The 18,919-nt window shown below is 40.3% G+C and overlaps 1 protein-coding gene across 1 annotated transcript in view; it reads right to left on the reverse strand.

Moving 5' to 3' along the window:
- CPNE4 (copine 4) overlaps positions 1 to 18,919 on the reverse strand; it is a 450,966-nt gene that overhangs the window by 122,679 nt on the left and 309,368 nt on the right. The window contains exons 4-6 of the mRNA XM_081301802.1: positions 12,034 to 12,105; positions 9,120 to 9,194; positions 2,303 to 2,386 (exon numbers count right to left, since the gene is read on the reverse strand). Of these exons, the coding sequence (XP_081157928.1) occupies positions 2,303 to 2,386; positions 9,120 to 9,194; positions 12,034 to 12,105 (231 nt within the window). The remainder of the gene's footprint in view (positions 1 to 2,302; positions 2,387 to 9,119; positions 9,195 to 12,033; positions 12,106 to 18,919) is intronic.

An 18,919-nucleotide genomic window follows, 5' to 3' on the forward strand; every position in this document is an offset into this window, starting at 1 on the left:
GCAGGGTTCCCAGACCAGGTGCTATATCACATGGGGACTAAAGCCAGAAAAGTCTGGGCTCCACCCAGTCCTACTTGCACTCTCCTAGATGGGTCTCCTAGGTGATTCTGATGCATAAAGTTTGAGAACTGCTGTGCTAGGGGATATACAGATGAAGTCAAATGAAATCGTCCCATTGATTTTTTCTTCCTATGAACTTTTTTGTTAGTGGAAGTCTTAGTGTCTAAAATAAATAATTCTCTATTCACATAACATAATTATTTTCTAAGTGCTTCCCTTTTTATTCAATTGGATGCCCTAATATAATATGAATTATTGATTATATCATGGGCTCATTATTAAATTTATTTTAATGTGTTAGAGAAAGAACGTTCCTGTGTGACTTTGTCTTGTCTTCGGATACACTGAGGATGATCAAAGTGATAGTAAGAAGGAAAAATTAGATAAGATTGTTTGGGTTGATTTCAATTTCTCACGTTTTTTTAAATAAAAATGCTAAAATGAAAATGTCTCATTGCAGCAGTTTTGAAAAAAATTCGCTTAGCAAATCAAAATTTCAACTAGATATTCCATCTAAAGTTTAAAATCTATTTATGCATGTGCTTGTGTACACATGTGCCTACTACACATGTGTACTTTCCCCCAAGAGAATAGTATTTCCTGGCATTTATTTTGTATCTACTGAGTAAACAAGAGGAAAGATCAATATTATGTTGTTTGACCCACTGAAAGGCTCTACAAATTCATAGAGTCTCATAAGAAATCAAAATTTCCCATGAGACTCTACGAATCCTTACTCTTAAGGTAAGTGGGGGAAGTTCTAGAAATTCTTGGGGATAGGAGAATTTACTCATATAAATAATGAGAACAGGACTGCTATCAGGAGCAGAAGAAAGGAAGATCTTGTGAGAGAAATTCAATAAAATATTACACCCATACTTTCTCCCTGGTTGGTTGAAGCCCCTGTTCACTAACTAGAACAAAAGCACAGATGAATAAATTCCACTACTGACTTTGTCCAAAGTTTATTTCTCCCCAAGGTGTACGTCACTAAAGGAATCTTCATATATGAAGGAGACTCTAACTGGTGGTGGTGATGAAGAACTACTTGGGACAACAACTGTGTGAGCTATACTTTAGTCTATTCTCCAGGGGTTAAGTTCCAGAGAATCTCATTGTTCTACAGCATGGAGTGGACAGATTATTTTTATTTAACTCCATTCATTTATTCATTCTTTCATTAAATATATTTTACAAGATGCTAATGATGTGACTGATGATATCCATAGTTAGCCCATCCAAGATTATTTAATTTTTGTCTCCTAAGAACAACAGGAAAATCCTCCCTAGCCCCCAACAACACCTGCAAATCTGTTACTTTAGGAAAATAGAGTTGGATTTAAGGCATGGGGTGGCGAGAATACGGTACTCCCACCATCATCCCATGAAGATCATGGGATCTCTTATTTCTTGACCCTGCCACTGGTATACACACACAACAGGATCTTGTCTGAGCTCCAAGTCCTTCACCACAATTATTCCAATATCCTATTCCATTTCCTTCTTAGAATTGCACTGCAGAACTTACAAGTAAAAAGCAACAAATTGAGATCAGGATTGGTTACTGCCTGTGTGTATGAGATGGTGGGTAGCAGGGGTTAGGCTAGGGAGGGATGAGCTTTAGGGTTATTTTTGCAGAAAGAGGAGGGAGGGTGGGAGAAGGAATATAGTTGGCTCTTGGGACAGGGCAGTTATTCATATGACAGGTCTGACATCAGTCCAGTGTATGTACTTTTCCTGAAGAAGCAGGTTGACTTCTGAAATTGCAGCGAAGCTTAGAGCTGAACAACCTCAGTGTAAACCTTAGCTTTGCCCCTTGCTCACTGTGAGACCTGGAAAAATAACAAAGTCTCCCCAAAGTTCAGTTTGTTTAACTGTAAAGTGGGGGAGATAATAATAATTCCATCAAGGGATTATCATGAAAAGCAAGTAAAATAATGCATGCAAATCACTTAATCAGATGCTTGGTACCTAGTTATCTTCATTAAATGTTTGCTACTTTTCATATTTTATTAATAAGTTGCTGGCTGTCTCTGTTCAAGATCAACAATGGAAAAGTGGGGCGATAGGGCTCTTCTCACTGAACATACAGATTGAGAATAAAGAAACTAAGCTAAAAAGGCAGAGACATCTTGAGGGCAGTGCCTATGTACAGACAGTAAGACATAGAAGGTGTCCCTCAAACAGGTCAATTTATCATCTTAGGAGACAAACTGGCGTAGCTGGAGATGACTCTTCTTACCTCAGTTCGGTGCACAAGCTGCTGAGTGGCATCGTCATTCATGCGAAAAATTTCCAGGAATGGGTCAGATTTACTGAAGAAATCCTAAAACAGAGAAATAGAAACAAAATGATTTTTTTCCTCTGCATTTAATCCATCCCTGATCCATTAGGAAGATTAACCACCTGGGCCCCTCCCCTGATTTTTCTATTGCCCACATGTGGAATGGAGGGAATGGAGGACAACTAGTCATCTCTTCTTGAATCCTGCTCCTGTTCCACCCACGCTCTCCTCTCCTTGCCCTGAGACAGTGCACAACATCTTTTCTTGCTTTGTTCTTTATCCTTGTGTGTGATCCACCCCTGCCTAGAATAAGCTGCAACTGAACTCCAAGTCCTTCGTGAAATAAGTACTTGGTTGAAATCCAAAGTAATCTTCAAAGATCAGTTCAAACCCCAGTTCCCTGAGAAGCTGTGTATCTGTTGTTTGGAACACATTCATTAGAGTTATCATGAAGTCTACATCTGATGACGACAATATCTGGATCACCTGTGAGTCTGTTTCTATTATCTGGTTTTGGGTATGCTTGTTTTTTGATTAAATACACACTATGTGAGAAAAATTATAAAGGTTTTAGAGGAGTCTTTAGTTTCTAGCAAGCAGTTGGAATGGGTGGGGGGAGTCCCTTAAATCCAACTGGGATTAAGCTATTCAGAAGTTGGATTTCTTCAGAAGTCTTTAATAAAAGGCCCAATCTATTTCCGATTCCTTTTCTCCTTAGGTGTGGTCCTTAGAGTGCTCTAACAGAAAGCCTGAATGTTTGTGAGAGCTGTTCCTCTTTGATAAAGTCCTCAGTGCCGGTTTTAGTTGTGAGACTTCCTGGTCTTCTCTTATCTCCACTGTCTCCTGGCTCTAAGTTTTTGTTCAATTTCTCTCCATGCTTTTATTTGCTAATTAGTGAATGTCTGGAGAGGATAATCCACTCAAGACGGTTGAGCTCTTGCCTTCTCTGAAGAGTCTCTTAGTTGCCCTAAATTTCAGTTATTCTTTCTCAGCCCCAGGAGGCCATCGAAACCTGTGCTCAGTTTCTCTGTTTCTTAGTAGCTATTTTCTGGTGACTTCCCAGGCTCTAAATGCACGGTGCTTTAGGAATCAGCCTTGGATGGAAAGTCTGTACAGACTGTCTGAATCACCTTGATGGCTTTCTCCTCTCCCCCAGAATCTTGGCCTCTCAAATCCTGACAGCCTTGTGACTCTCAAACAGATGCCTCTTGTATCTTTTCTAATGCATAAAGTTGCTTTCAGTGGGAGAGTGATATAAAACAAATAGGTGCTTCTTAATTGCAGGCAGAACCTATCTACATCCGTTCCTTCTTGTAAATTTATTCCTAACCAAATAGGTTACACATTTTGAGAGCAGAGGAATTAGGTCTTACTTTGCTTTATATTTCTATTACTTCCTCAGCATCTCCCATAGCATTCAGATTTTAGCAGTACATGGTGTTTATTGGTTGAATGAATGAATACATAAACAAATGAATGCATGACACAAGTATGTGATATAGGACAGGAAGCTATTTGTGCAACAGCCTTATTTATCATACTCTTATATATTTCACCAGGTGAGTTTTTTTTTTAGAAATCTAAACTGAAACAAAACAGAACTATGTCAATATTTGCCTTAACTGTCATCTTTTATCCCTAAAAGTTAATAAGCTAAATACATTATTTCCTCTTGTGCTGTTTTTTTTTTGGGGGGGGGGGCTCTTCTTCTAAACATTTCCTCACAATCGATGTCTTTACCAGCCATCCTAGTCTTGAGATCAGCAAAACATCTGCAGCTGTACACTAACCATAAAGCTTTTGTGCTTGATGTTAAGATATAAGGAGAGCTGGACCCTGCTCTCAGTCCTGCCCATACCATCCAGTTTGGTGGTAAAACAAGTATTCGAATCAACCCAACCCAGGGCTTATAATGAATGAATCAACGAGCAGGAAATCTTTGTAGAAGAGAAGAGAGATGATGAATTTTGGCTGCATAAGATGGTTGTAAGGAAGATATTTTAGAGAGAGAACAGCCAGAGTGGAAATGTAAACATGGAGAGGGATACACTGAGTCCCTTAACTCGACTGCAGTCTAAGAACCTGTCGAGAAGGAGCTGGGGACAGTGCTGGTCTGGAGAGGAAGAAGGAAGCCACTGAAGGAGTCTAACCAGGAAAACAATGATTGGCTCTGAAGGGGGAGAATATGAGCCTAGAGACTTCATAGGGTATCCCAGAAAGAGAAGAGATGGGAGGTGGGGATTACTATCTTCTCTTTTGCTTTCCTCTTTACCCAACAGGAACTGAACACCATGTTGCATAGTACCTAGTTACATCCTTCAGTTCTACTTATGGAAGTACCAGATGACCATAGCCTTTCTCCTCTCAAGAACCCACAATGGCTGCATCCATTACGGGCCTGCTCCATAAACCTAGTCTCCTCCCCGAAATAGCCCATTTCTCTCCCAGACACACTCCCAGCTGATTTCTTTGCATTTGCCAAGACATTTGCCCCTCAGGCCTATTTGTTTCATCACTCATCCTAAAAAATTGGAACTTTCCTCTTCTCTCCCCTCTCAAGTGACTGTGGGCCATACTCTGTTCCTCTGTGCCCCGGGCTCCCTTTTCAGTAGTTTTGTCTCCATGAATAGACTTTTGGTTCCTCTGGGGATGTGTTTATTAATTATACTTAAAAACTGCTGACCCCAACAGAAGAACTTGATCAATTATTTTACTTTTCCCTCGTTATTGATAAATTAAACATTTGTTACCATTTTTTAAATTTAAAATTGTAACATGTAGAGAGATGATAAAGACAGAAAGAAGGAAAAACTTAACCCATAACCCCACTCATAATTCCACAAATACCAATAGGTATTTTTGTAAATATTTTTCTAGAATCTAGGCATAATTTTATTTTCTCTCTTTCTTTTAAATATATACATGTATCTGTAACTATACCATATGTATAATTTAATACTGCATTTCTTTTACTTGGTAGTGTATTGAAGCACTCTGTTTTATTTCACATTCTTTTAAAATTACTATTTTGGGTTAGTATGTAGTTGTCAGGAGGGCACCATATAAGACAAACACACACACACACACACACACACACACACACACACAGATAAGATATAGTTTCTTTCTTCCAATAACCGAAAATCTAATATGCAGCACACTGGCTTTACCAATGCTTTAACATCCCAGCTCCCCACATGTAAGCTGGCTGGCCTTAGGCAAGATATTTAACTTCCCCAAGTTCAGTTTCCCAAACATGAATTCCTTTACCTTGGCAGGGCTCGAGAAGAAAAGATGATGCTGTTCGACCAGGGCATGGCACATGCTAAGCACTCAAAAATGCTGGCTGCTATGATTATTATCAACAGAAGACTGAATGCATGAAAATAGTTGGTAAAGAACTATATAAATACCAGGATGATTACTATTAAGGAGGTATCTGATTCCTGTAAAGCAACTCAAAAATATCGGCTCAAAAATATCTAGTATAGCTGTTGTGGCTCAGTGGTAGAGTGCTTGCCTAGCATGTGTGAGGCACTGGGTTCCATCCTCAGCACCACATATAAACAAAAAAAAAAAAATAAAGGTCCATTGACAACTAAAAAATATTAGAAAATATATCAAGTGTATCTGATGGATCTGGGCTTCAGATACTTCAGCATTTATAGCAGCTCAATTCACAATAGCTGAATTATGGAACCAACCTAGATGCTCTTCAACAGATGAGTGGATAAAGAAAATGTTGTATATATACACAATGGAATATTACTCAGCCATAAAGAAGAGTGAAATTATGGCATTTTCAGGTAAATGGATGGCGCTGGAAAATATCATGCTAAGTGAAATAAGCCAATCCCCCCCAAAACAAAGGCTAAATGTTTTCTCTGATATGTGGACGCTAATTCATAATAAGGGGAGGGCACTAGGGAAGAATAGAGTTATTTTGGATTAGGCAGAAGGCAGTGAAGGGAGGGGAGGGGGTATGAGGGTAGGAAAGACAGTAGAATGAATCAGACATTGTTACCCTATGTGCATATATGACTACATGACTGCTGTGATTCTATATCATGTACAACCAGAAGAATGAGAAGTTATACTCCATTTATGTACAACACGTCAAAGTGCATTCTACTGTCATGTATAAATAAATTGAACAAATAAAAAAATAGGAAAAAAATATCAAGCGTACATTCAGATATTTGTAGCTTCTAAATAACAACTCTAGGTCACTTTAATCCGGAATTAAAGTGACTCACTTGTAACCAACATATACTATAAAACAGTTGTTAATGGAAGGCACTGAGCCTTTGGATGGTTTGCTGTGCATCCTTGGGTAAATCATCAGACCTCACTGAGCCTCTGTTTCCTTGCAGAGGTTGTGTGAGATCATCTTTATGGTGTCCTCCTACTCCTCCGTTCTTTGACCTCTTTCAACCCGAGGCTGTTCACCTTTCAATCCAAACTGCACCATAGTACCCCTACTTGGTTCTCTGGAATACTGAGGAATCTGGACAAGACACGGTTACATGTCAAAGGATCTGGGTTCTACAGTACTGGGTCCTTGAGGCTCAGCAGTGACCAGGGCTCTGGATGATAAGTGCTGTTCATGGTGGGAATGGCCATTTAGAACCATATGAAGTGCTATGGAGGGCTCATTTAGTTCCATGAGCAAGTATTCATTTGACTAAAAGGAACTAAAAAACACAACGGGTCCCTTCCAAACTCCCAAGTCCCCTTGTACTGTAATGTAAATCAGTTAGAGGACAAATTAGAGGTACTTAAGAGACTGCTAAGTGGACAGAAACCATTATAAGCCATTAAGTGAGTAGCTGTAAACTGTCACCTACTGACCCTATAGCTTATAATGGCACCGGGGTAGACACTGCAGATCCGTTTTGAGATCTCTTCTGAAATGTAGGTAGATGATGGAGGAGAAGGAACACAGTAGTTGAAAGTGGGTGAAAGTTCAAAGCTCACTCCCAACTCACCATGCTTTCTATGGGCCTCAGCACCTAGCTCATGCAAATGCCCAAAGACAGCAGTTTGGATAGATTTCACACAGTCTACTCAGGACATTAAAAATATCAAAATGTGGTTAGGTCATAAGGGTAAAATCTTTTCTGATGTCCTCAGACAGAACCCATTACCCTTCCCAGAATACCCTGATTATACATCAATGGTCATATCCTAATATGGCAGTAACATTTTTATTTGTTTTTTTAATTTATGTTTTACTTAGATGATGAATTCCAGGTTGGGGTGGGCGAGTGACACGGCTTTTTTTAGTGTGCATTTCCCCCAGTACTTTGTGCATAATAAACTCCTAACACAGTTTAGCCAATGAATGACTGATGAACGAGTGAATAAATAAATCAACCAACGTATAAGAGTGAACCAGTGAATGCATAATTGGGCTGAATACATCTTTTAGGTGGAAGGTGAATGTGATATGTGAACATGTAAGCTGCTGCTGAAGACTTTAAACAGTTGCTGGAGACATTGCTGTCAGTCATTGAGAAAGTATACGGCATTCCCAACTCCCCAATTGTCTAGTTATACTCTAGGAAAATGGAGATCTATGAGAATACATTAATTGATGTGATGTGGTTTTTGACTTAAGGACATATATTTGGTGGGAAATCATAGATATCATATGGTAAGGTTGGGAAGGACACCTCCACCTGTCTTTATGGTGTGGAGGTTGCACCTTAAGTTGTGCAGTATGTGTGTGTATGTGTGTGTGTGTGTGTGTGTGTGTGTGTGTGACTAACGTGGCCTGTGCTTGGTAGAAGTTGCATTAGAACAAGTATAGATGGAGATTAGACTGACATGGGATCGGATCTTCAGTTTCACCACTAACTAGCAAAGCCATGAAAATGTGCCTTGCAGACCTCCAACTCTAGGGAATGTAACTGTCTCTGGTTACAGGCTGCTGAGCTCTGAAATCCACCCCTGCACTTGCACTGTGGGCCAGATTCCTAAGGCAGCTCCCAGCCAGTAATGGTGTGCACAATGGGTGTTAACGGAAGCCTCTTCCTGGGAGTAGCCTACTGTGGCTCTAGGATTTCCTGACAACCTTGCTGAAACTTCCTCAGTCTGCCTGGTGTCCTGGGAGACTTCCACCTGCACTTTACTTCCTCTTTCCTCCATTCCGCATCAGACTTTGATTGTGGTCTGTTGGTTTTCCCTACCTGTCTCTGTATGTACCTTACATGGGCATTTCTACCAATAAAACCCTTGCATATTGAATTCTGTCTTAGTGTCTGCCTCTCAGAGGATCTAGAAAAACATATGGAAAGACCTTAGGCAAATTATTTTATCTTTGAAAAATCTTCCCTCTCCTGCAAAAGTGTTAATAATACTTGTTACTTAGCAGTTGTGCAAATGACTAAATAAGACAATGTATGTAAAGCTCTTAACCCGGTACTTGGCAAACACAGACCCTTAATAAATGTCACTTTTCTTCCCTCTCCTTTTTCTTAGGATATCCCTAACAATGGGGTTAAATCCTATTTTCCTGTGCACGTCTGACCTGTGGCCTCTGGAAATAAGTCTTTGTGTAATGAGACTGTCCTGTTTTAATTACAGTTCCTTCCCCTTCTCATTAACTGCTTCTCAATTTGGGGAGAGCCTTACTTTGAAGACCTCTCTGAAATCTTTGATCTGTTTAATAATGTGGGTTGAAAGGGAAAAATAGCTTCGGGGAGAAATCTGATTAAACTGTGTGTGCTAGCTTTATTACTTCCTTCGATGAGGTTAATGCCATACACTTTACCTTGTCATCCAGTTTTCGTGCATTGAATGCGAGTTCCACATAGTCATCATTGCCAGATAATTCTTCAGCGATTACCTAAAGGAAAAAGCACACATCAGCTGCAGTGGAAGGTGGATCCTTTAGCCCAAGAACCCATGGGCAAATTTAGTTCATGTTTGGTCTGAAAATCGACAAAACAAATGTTGGGCAAGAAGTTTGCCTATAACCCTGGTAAACATGACACACCAGGGTGTTGAAAGGTCCCTGGAAAAGACAGCAGTAGACAACTAGATTACATTTATGGCGAGCATGAGAATCTAGAGATGGGACCCATACTGGAGGAAGAAATATCAGGGACAGCAGATTGGAAGAGCTTCTTTCTTTAAAGGGCACTCAGCATTGGATGGTACCTCCATAAATAACTACGTATATATTTTTCTCCTTGAGGAATTACGAAGAAGAAAGAATAACTATATTTCTCTACTATTTGGAGTCAGACCAACAAGGGATGAGAAGATGAATTCATCTCTGTGTCTGTTGCAGACCATGATTGTCAAAGATATGTTCTAATTTCTGCTTTTCACAAGACTGTTCCTGGGCTTTAAGAGAGGAAAGCATACATAAATAAACAAACAAATAAATAAGAAGGAAGAAAGAGGAAGGGGAAGGGTCAGGAAGAAGAAGAAAAAGTCTCTTCTCTGACAAAGATTTTTTTTATAAAGTGACATTATGAAAGGGCCTATTGGACAATATTATCTCCTCGTGTATAAAAAGGGACTCTAGCCAGTGACTCTCAAAACCTTAGAGCAGAAGTTGGTGAAAAAAAATCAAGAGAAAAGCAGTAAAAAAAAAAAAAAGCAACAAAAATCTAGGGGTTGGGCTAGTTGCATATAACATTTACATGTTAGGATTTCACATGTACTCAGGGACTGAAGCACACAATCATCCTTATCAAATTGATTTTTTTGAGACACTGAGATTTAATTCAATGTTATCTCCATTATTTCTGAGCTCAACTTTTCCATTAGGACTTGCTCTAAATACTGACTGGCAGCCTCTAGAAAACTTAAGGTTATTTACATCTAAGATTAAGGCTAAAAAGGTTGTCTAAAGAGGGATACTAAAAGTCAGAAACAGAAGTTTTCAGGTATAAAAGATAAACTCAGGTATACAGGGAAGACTCAAGGCATACAGGAAAAACAAGAACTGTTTAGTAACTCAGGAATCATATATATATATATATATATATATATATATATATATATATATATATATATATATATATTCACTTTTGTCCCTTACCACCCCAATGCCTTTTATCTTCTATTTGAGTGGTGGTCCTTACCTATTTTGTGGACACCTTAGGGACACCTTAGGGAAGCTGATCAAAGTTATAATCTTTTCTATCTGTGGTCATCTCAAAAATTTCACACATATTTTCAGAAGCTATTGAAGCCAATGTTTTGGTTTGGGGACCCAAGATTAAAGGGACTATTTAAATATTTAAAATTAAGAAGATTAAATTTTTCTGGGATTTATTGAGGAAGAAAATCTCCAAGATGTCATAGAGAACAGGTAGGAAGATCAGGTTTATTCTCCTGGGAAAGAACCACAGCAATATTTTATACCTGGGTCCACTGGGTTTGTGGCCATTGGGAGTGAACCCTGGGCTTTTTACAGCACTAGTGAGCTCTTCAAAGAGCACTTGATTCATTATCGATTATAAAAGAAAGAAGCCTTGACATGACAATGTCATTTAAAATATTGAAGCCACAGGGGCTGGGGCTGTAGTTTGGTGGTACAGAGTGTGTTTGGCATGTACGAAGCCTGGATTCAACCCCCAGCACCACAAAAATAAATAAATTAATTAAATATTCCAGTAACCACACTCAGTTAAGTTCTTAACAGAATGCCACAATTCACAAAGGGACCCTTTTGAATTTTTTTTCTTTTAAAACATTGCTTTCTTCTTTTAAAAAATGAACAAGTCACTCTCAAGTTAAAAAGGAGGAACTGAAAGAAGTCAGTAGCTTTGCCTCCTTGCAATTTGCCTTCCTAGCAATTTAGATTTTTCTTAGTACTATTTTTTGACCTTTCTCACTCTTTTTTATCCACACAGTTAAATGGTTAGACAACGTTCTCTACTTTTCTCAAAGACTCAAATATAAAATGTCAAAGTTTCAAATACCAGGAGTGCCATATGAAAATTTCCATTCCTATGTAGAAATACTTTCACCATTTTCCAATAGAACATTCTGCATGGATAAAAATGTCCTGTAATTTGCACTGTGCAATAAAGTAGCTGCCAGTCAAATGTAACTATTGAGCATTCATGTATGGCTGGAATGGCTAAGGAACTGAGTAGTTGCTTTTATTTAATTTTAAATAATTTTATTTGTTTAAGTGATCATGTCTAGTGGTTACAGAATCAGATCGGACAGAATAGTTCCAAACCATTATATCAAAGATAGTGTTAAATGCTGGGCTATCTGCTTCTCAGGCAACAGATCAAACCTTGGACTGAATGCTATTAACACAAAGCACAGAGTTTTAATTCTAAATCGAGGGCAGGTGTCGGCGGTGGGGGGGGTAACTTTGATGATCTGAAAACCCCAGACAATTCCATATTATTACTGTGTTCAGCAATATCAACTTTCTCCTCTATTAAAACCTGTATAGCAATTGCAGAAGTGCTTAGGAGAAGGGAGTAACCTCATTTTCAAATCCTTTTTCTTCCCCATTTCCCCTAAGGGTAGAAGGATCAAAATTGCATTGTCAGGAAAGAGAAAGAAGGAAAAAAAAAAAAAAAAGAGGTAAGTAACTTGAATAGTTCAGCAGTTGTAGCATCAAATGTCCAACAGGCAGAGGGTCTATTTGCCAAGTGTTGGGTTTGCCTGGGCCAATCTGGGCAGAGGGCTGCTCAGGGAGCTCTCACCGTGATGGAAGATTTTCCTGCCGTGTTCCCGTGCTTCAGCAAGGATTTGGACAGCTTTCTCTGGGAAACAATCTGCACAAAAGGAAACAAAATGAGAAATGCTAGTCATAGAACCGCAGGTCTATTTTAAATTTTTTTCCCTCTACATAATTCTGCATTCACAGCTCTATTTGAAATTATGACATCGATGTCCATTTCTATTTCAAGATTCTTCTGTGGGCTTCCCTTAGTATAGGTTATTCCTTTCTTTCTTTCCCCTGATGGTGTGTGGCGTAAGAAAGGGAGTGAAGACTTACACATGATTCAGTCAATTAGGAAGAAGGAGGTTTAATTGTCCCTGAGGCATTTATATCAAAGTTAAATAGATAATATTGAACATGTACAGTAAGATAATGGAAATGAAGCTTCAAAATGATCTCAAATTAGCACCATACCTCTCTGCAAAGTGAGGGATGGGGTGCAGGGAGGAAAAGGAGCCCAATGTCTAAATATGTAGCTTCTATGTCTACAACCTCTAGGGTTCTGTTCTTAATAGATTCATTGGGAGGCTACAAAGTCAATCATCAGGAAGCCGATGCTGAGACAAGTCAGGAGGAGTAGCTGGGGTCTCTCCATGATCCAGTGTCTGTGCACATGTGCAATTGACAATGAAAAATCATTATCATATTGGAAGTCATTCTTAGCCAAACCTGCCCATTCCTCTGATTTCCTTTTTTATTTTTTTTAAAGAGAGAGTGAGAGAGGAGAGAGAGAGAGAGAGAGAGAGAGAGAGAGAGAGAGAGAGAGAGAGAATTTTTAATATTTATTTTTTAGTTCTCGGCGGACACAACATCTTTGTTGGTATGTGGTGCTGAGGATCGAACCCGGGCCGCATGCATGCCAGGCGAGCGCGCTACCGCTTGAGCCACATCCCCAGCCCCTGATTTCCTTTTTTAAAGAGAAGTTTGGAAAGGCATTGAGATCCAGGTGGAGTATATAGTCCATGATGCCAAAAGGAGAAGAGGATTTAGAAAGTTATTCTTGGGGAGAACATCACCCACTGTGGTAGGCATTGTTTATTTTAGATGGTCCCCAATGATCCTATCTTCCTGGTATTCATATTATTGTGTAATCCATCTCTCTTGAGTGTGGGATGAATTTAGTGACTTGCTTCTAATGAACACAAAAATGAGGCTATACCACTTCTGAGATTGGGCTATATGATACCCATGACTTCCATCTTTCTGATTCCATTTCCTCTCTCTCTGGGGAAAGCATGCTGCCAAGTTGTAAGTTAGTCCCACAGAGAGGCTTGTGTGGAAAGGAAATGATGTCCCTAACCAACGGCCCCTGAGAACCTGAGGCCTGCCTACAGCTACATGTACAAGCTTGGATGGAGATCTACACTCAGGCTGCACCCAGAGATAACTCACGGCACCTTGATTGAAGATCTAGGGACCTAGAAAAACTGCACCCTGATTCTTGATACACAGAAATTGTGAGATAATGAACACTTTTTTTTTTTTAAGTTATGAAGTTTTGGTGTATTTTTCTGTTTGTCTGTTTGCACAATAGAATATAATACATAGTCACAGAAAGATATGAGAGGAAATCACCATGCCAGGCAGGGAGACACACCCATTTATTGATATTCTCAGACTATACATTTTTGTCTTTGTGTTACAGCAGTGAAAACACCAAGAGCATTTAAATGCCAAATGTGAAAAGTCTAGAAAAGCTGCCTAGGCCAAGCCAACTTGAGATCCTTATCATCTGAGGAGGAAGGAATTTTTCTATGAAATGCCACCTGGGGATGATATGATGATATGGTGACGATGATGACGAAGATAATGATAAACTCCATGACAACAACGATGACTCCTATTTAAGGAGTACATACATATGGCTGATGTTTTATTCAACTCCACAAATATCTGTGCAGCCTCTCCTGTGTGCTAAACTTGGTGCGAGGCACTCAGGGTGGAAGCAAACTCAGATGCAACCTCTGGCTTCATGGAGCTTACAGTTTCTCACTGTGGGTCTTTTATTGAAGGGAATGGGGAAGACACATGATTAATGACAAAGCCAGGGTCACCTGGAAACAGTAACCAGGCCAACATCTGAGTAAAATGAGGCAATATGTCCATTTCCCAAATAGAAATATAATAAAAATGTAATGTTGTGAACAACCAATAAAAAAAAAAGAAATATGATAAAAATATTTCTTTCCATTGTTATTGTGTTTCATTGCTTACCTACTCATGACTCCAACCCTCTCAACACTGTAATAACCCATTCATGAGGTTACTAGGCTTGGGTTGACTATTTTGTAAACCATCTTACAAGATCCATATTATCATTCTTCAAGGAAAGACTTAGCCCAAGAACCTAGATGGCGGCGTACTTCCCTCTCCTCTTATCTAGAAACACCATCATAGCCCTTTATAGGGTGGGAAGAGAATGCTACCATGACCAGCTCCTGCCTTTTTCAAGTGCTAGGAAGATAAGCAAGTTCCCAGGACATATTCCTTCTTGGGAAATGGTATGTGGGCATACAAGTGGCTAACCAATCAGGAGACAAAACAAACTTGCTTTATAGTGTCCATGCTTCCATCTCATCTCCGGAGAATGAGTAAATAATTAGGATCGCAAACCTTTCATGGTAATAATGATGGACAAGCAATGAGCTGCCCTTGGTGTTGCCATTCTTAGGACTATTGGGCAAAAAATAGCAGGGATGCCCAGCTGGAGCCGTGATCTATAGAGAAAAGCCTCTTTGTTGCAAATCTCACTTATCAAGTATGCTTTGTTGCTTCTGAACTGCGCCGGCCTGCCGGCCTGAAAAAGACCTTAGGTCTTGTCAGAGAATGAGGAGAGTGACAAGGACTCACCCTGGCCTCGGCTGACATAGGAGGCCAACAAATAGTAAGGTCTGCCTGGCATCGAGGGTAAAGGGGACCGCACTTGTCAGAAATCCTCTAATTTGATTCTGTTCACCTTATCGTGGGGTCACAGCTGGCAAACCTCAGCATTCAACAAGAGGGTAAAGTGTAGAGGGAGTAAATAGAAGTTGAAACATTCTTTTTAGCAAGATCAGACCAGAGGGACATTAGTACCTCCCAGGTCTCTGACCTGTATCCACACACAGATTTGGGGGTGGAGGCAGGTCTTCTCCCATGGACAATAGCTTCTGATAGCCTACATTCTCTTTCTTTCTTTTAAAAGGAAAGCTCAGAGTTTCACTTAAATAATGAATGGGATGAAAGCCAGAATTTAAAACAAACAAACAAACTTTTAAGCCAATATTTTAACATGTATATATTCAGCTGTGATTTCCCCCAAAGTCTTCAAAATAGTTAGACAATCATTTTTCACAAAGCTGTTGTTCATAAAAATATCTTCAGAATGCCTTTTTTTTTTCCCCCAGGGAGAATTGCTTTAAAACTGTTGCAAAAACAAATGCTTATTGAACACTTTCTATGTGCCAGGCACAGGTTCACAGGCTACAGGGGTGACAGAAACAGATTGAAAATCTCTTTACAAACTTTACAGTCACATCATCTCTATTAGCCTGAACTGATAATTCCCAATTGTATTGTTAGAAATTTTCACTTTTTAAAAGGTCAGTGCTTAATGTTAATCTTTTCTTCCTACTCTTCCTCCCTGCTCTGTTCCTAGTTGCTCTCATTATATCAAAGAAGACATTTGGTATTTGTTTTTTAGGGATTGGCTAGCTTCACTAAGAGCTTTGTAATGTTGTGAACAACCAATAAAAAAAATTAAAAAAAAAAAAGAAAACAAGCATACTGAAAAAAAAAAAGGTCAGTGCTTAGTAAATGAATAAAATCTTTGTGAAAATAAAATTGGAGGTCATAGAATTAAAACAAAGTTTGACACCTCCACTGCAGGACCTCACAGAGCTTTGTTTGTAAATGCCCCCACTGGGGACAAGTGTGCACCGTCCATTCTCCTGCTATTTCCTTCACCTTTCAAAAGATCAACCTACCCCCCAACGCTCGTCTGTTCTGGGGCACACATCCAAGACCCTTGCTCTGTGTCAGGTAATACACGGGGCTTTCCTCACATTATCTCAATTCTTGTCATTTAATGATCAAACTCTCTCTTGTTCCCAAGCAACTGGGATGAAGGAAGCAAGGCTTAGGGAAGTTAAGGTCCTACAGTGTCACAGACTGAATTTTGTCCCTCCCCAAATTCATATGTTGGAGCCCTGACCCTCAATGTGACTATTTGGAGATGGTGCTTTTTAAGGAGATAATTAATGTTAAATGAGATCATAAGGGTGGGGTCCTCTCCTCCCCCAACTTTTTCTTTACCCCTTCCTCTCTCCTTCTCTCCCTCTCTCTTCCCCTCCCTCCCTTGTTCCTTCAGACTCTGTCCCTCTCTCCCTCCTTTTTCTTCCTCACCCTGTTCCTCTCAAGGGTGCACACAGAAGAAAGCCTTTGAGAGAAGGTGGCTGTCTGCAAGCTAGGAAGAGAAGCCTTAAAATATGACAGGAAGCCTTGCACATACCTGTAACCCCAACTAATCAAGGCTGAGGCATGAGTGTCACAAGTTCAAGGCCAGCCTGGGCCATTTGGCAAGACCCTATCACAAAATTTTTTTTAAAAAGATGAGGGGCTGGAGTTGTAGATTGCCCCTGGATTCAATCTTCCTCCTCCTCTCACCCCCACCAAAAAAATAAGAAAGAAGGAAAGTCAATTCTGATATCACCTTTATCTTGGACTTCAAACCTCCAAAGCCGTGAGAATATAAATTTCTGTTGTTTAAGCCACTCACTCTGGTATTTTATTGCGTCAGCCAGGGTCAACTAACACATCAAGCCTGCAAGAGTTGAAGCCCAGATTCACTCCTTCATTTTTATTGAATGCCTGTTAAGTGCTGGGTGTTGAGAATAAAGTGATGGCACAGAGCAGGTAAGGACGCTGACCCCCAGAGATATGTCAAGTTCCAACTTGGAAAGGAGAAGCAAGGTGGTGCCATGGCCTGGCTGGCCCAGAGGATCAGGGAAGGCATTTCTACAGAAACTGCCCTGGTCCTGAAGCTCATGGAAGAGGAGAACCAACTGAGGAGTCAAGAGGGAAGGGGGGGGAGGGGAGGCTCCAGGTAGAAGAGCCACAGGTACAGAGGTAAATGGGTTCATGAGGAGCAGGGAGAACACAAGGGACAGAAAGAAGGCCCTGGGTGGATCCTGAGACCAGCCTCTCCACTCTGTTGAACTCCGATTGTAGACAGTTGAGCAATGTTGTTTTGGGTGAGCTAAAAATGACAATACTCACATCTTCCCCCCCAATATGGATGAAACCTGTGTCTACAACCTTATGTGGCTAAACAAAACAGAAAGGCCTTTGATCCTGAGATGAGTAAACGGTGCTGAATGAAACAGGTAGCCTCTGAGTCCTCCTAAGTGCCCTTCTGAAAAGGAGATTTGATGATGCCCACTTCAAAGAAAAGGCAGATCAAAGTCAGGTGGGAAGATGCTAGGTATTCGGAATAATGTGGCCAAGAGGCAAGGAACAGCAGCTGTCAGAAGGGGCGATGAATGGATTCTCCCTTACAGCCTCTGGAGAGACTATATAGTCCTACCAACCCCAGGAGTTAGGAAACCATCAAAACTGTGAGAGAAGAAATTTCTTTGTTTTAAGCTACCAAATTTGCAGTGGTTTTTAACAGTAGACACAGGAGACTCCGAGATTGGTTTATCCCAAAGTCAGATTCAAAGTCCTGGGAAGGTTTGTAGTGATAACTGCAATGATCGCTGATTTTAGGGAAATCCCCACCTTTATGTCCCCCCCCCCCTTCCAAAGACTTCTGGGTAATATCACTTTACCTGGTAGAAATTAGAGCACCTCAAGATAGGTAGTATGCAAGAGCCCCTTGTCTTGGTGCTTTGCCTCCATGTCCTGGTAACCTTGCTTCCATTGCTGACCTAGAGGACCCACAACCTTGCTCCAATAATGAGTAACCCTTTAAAACTAAGGCCTGTCATATGCACTACAAGTACAGAGAAACTTAAAATATATTTTAAAGAACATTTTAAAAAAAACTTTAAAGACTTGTGCTTTTTCGTATGCTGTTCCCTGAACACAGGGTGGCTCACACCCTTTTCCTTCCATTGACAGATGTTATTTATTTTTCAAGATCCACATTAGAAGTATGGAAGAGTCACTGTGGTAGGAGGAAACTGAAGTCACTCGTGGGACTAATAAGGACTTTTCCCTTGCCATATACAGGTGCCCCTCCCCCAGCCTGTGCTATCTGGCCTCCATCCCCCCACCTACCCTCACCCCCTCACCCCCGTCCCCGGCCCCAGCAGCAGAACTTGTTAGAAATGCAGTCTCAGACACCACCCCAGCCTACTGATTCAAAAGTGGTCTTACATGCACGAGTGCTTTTCATGCACATTAAAACAGAGAAGCTGTGAGCTAGAAAGTGAAAATGCATGCAGACAAAAGATTTCACTGCAATATGATCCCATTTGAAAGATGTATTTTAAAATTTAATACTAATCTCTTCCGATTTGGACTTGATTCACTGACGGGGAAAAGCTGCAAGAACTAGGAGAGGTACAATTCTGAAGCTTTCTCAGCCATGCAGGGGAGGAGTAGGGTGATGTACTTATGTGCTTCCATATTATATAAATTCAGGACAGTCCTCAGCTCTCCAGTGGGGACCCAAAAAATGACCCCCCCCTGGAGAGAGTGATTCAGAGTGATATCATAGGGGAATGATATCAATGGTAATCTAGTGGCTTGGTCTTCCTGTCTTCAGCTTTCTATTAAGCAGGGTTCTAATTACTTCAAGTAATTATAGGCTTTTACCCTTTCTCTGACTTCATTAGCAAGAGATGGAATGGAGAGAGAGCTTCCGAGGGGGAGGGAGGGATTTA

The sequence above is a fragment of the Spermophilus citellus genome (genome assembly GCF_964194105.1).
Source record: "Spermophilus citellus genome assembly, chromosome: 7".
Classification (NCBI taxonomy): domain Eukaryota; kingdom Metazoa; phylum Chordata; class Mammalia; order Rodentia; family Sciuridae; genus Spermophilus; species Spermophilus citellus.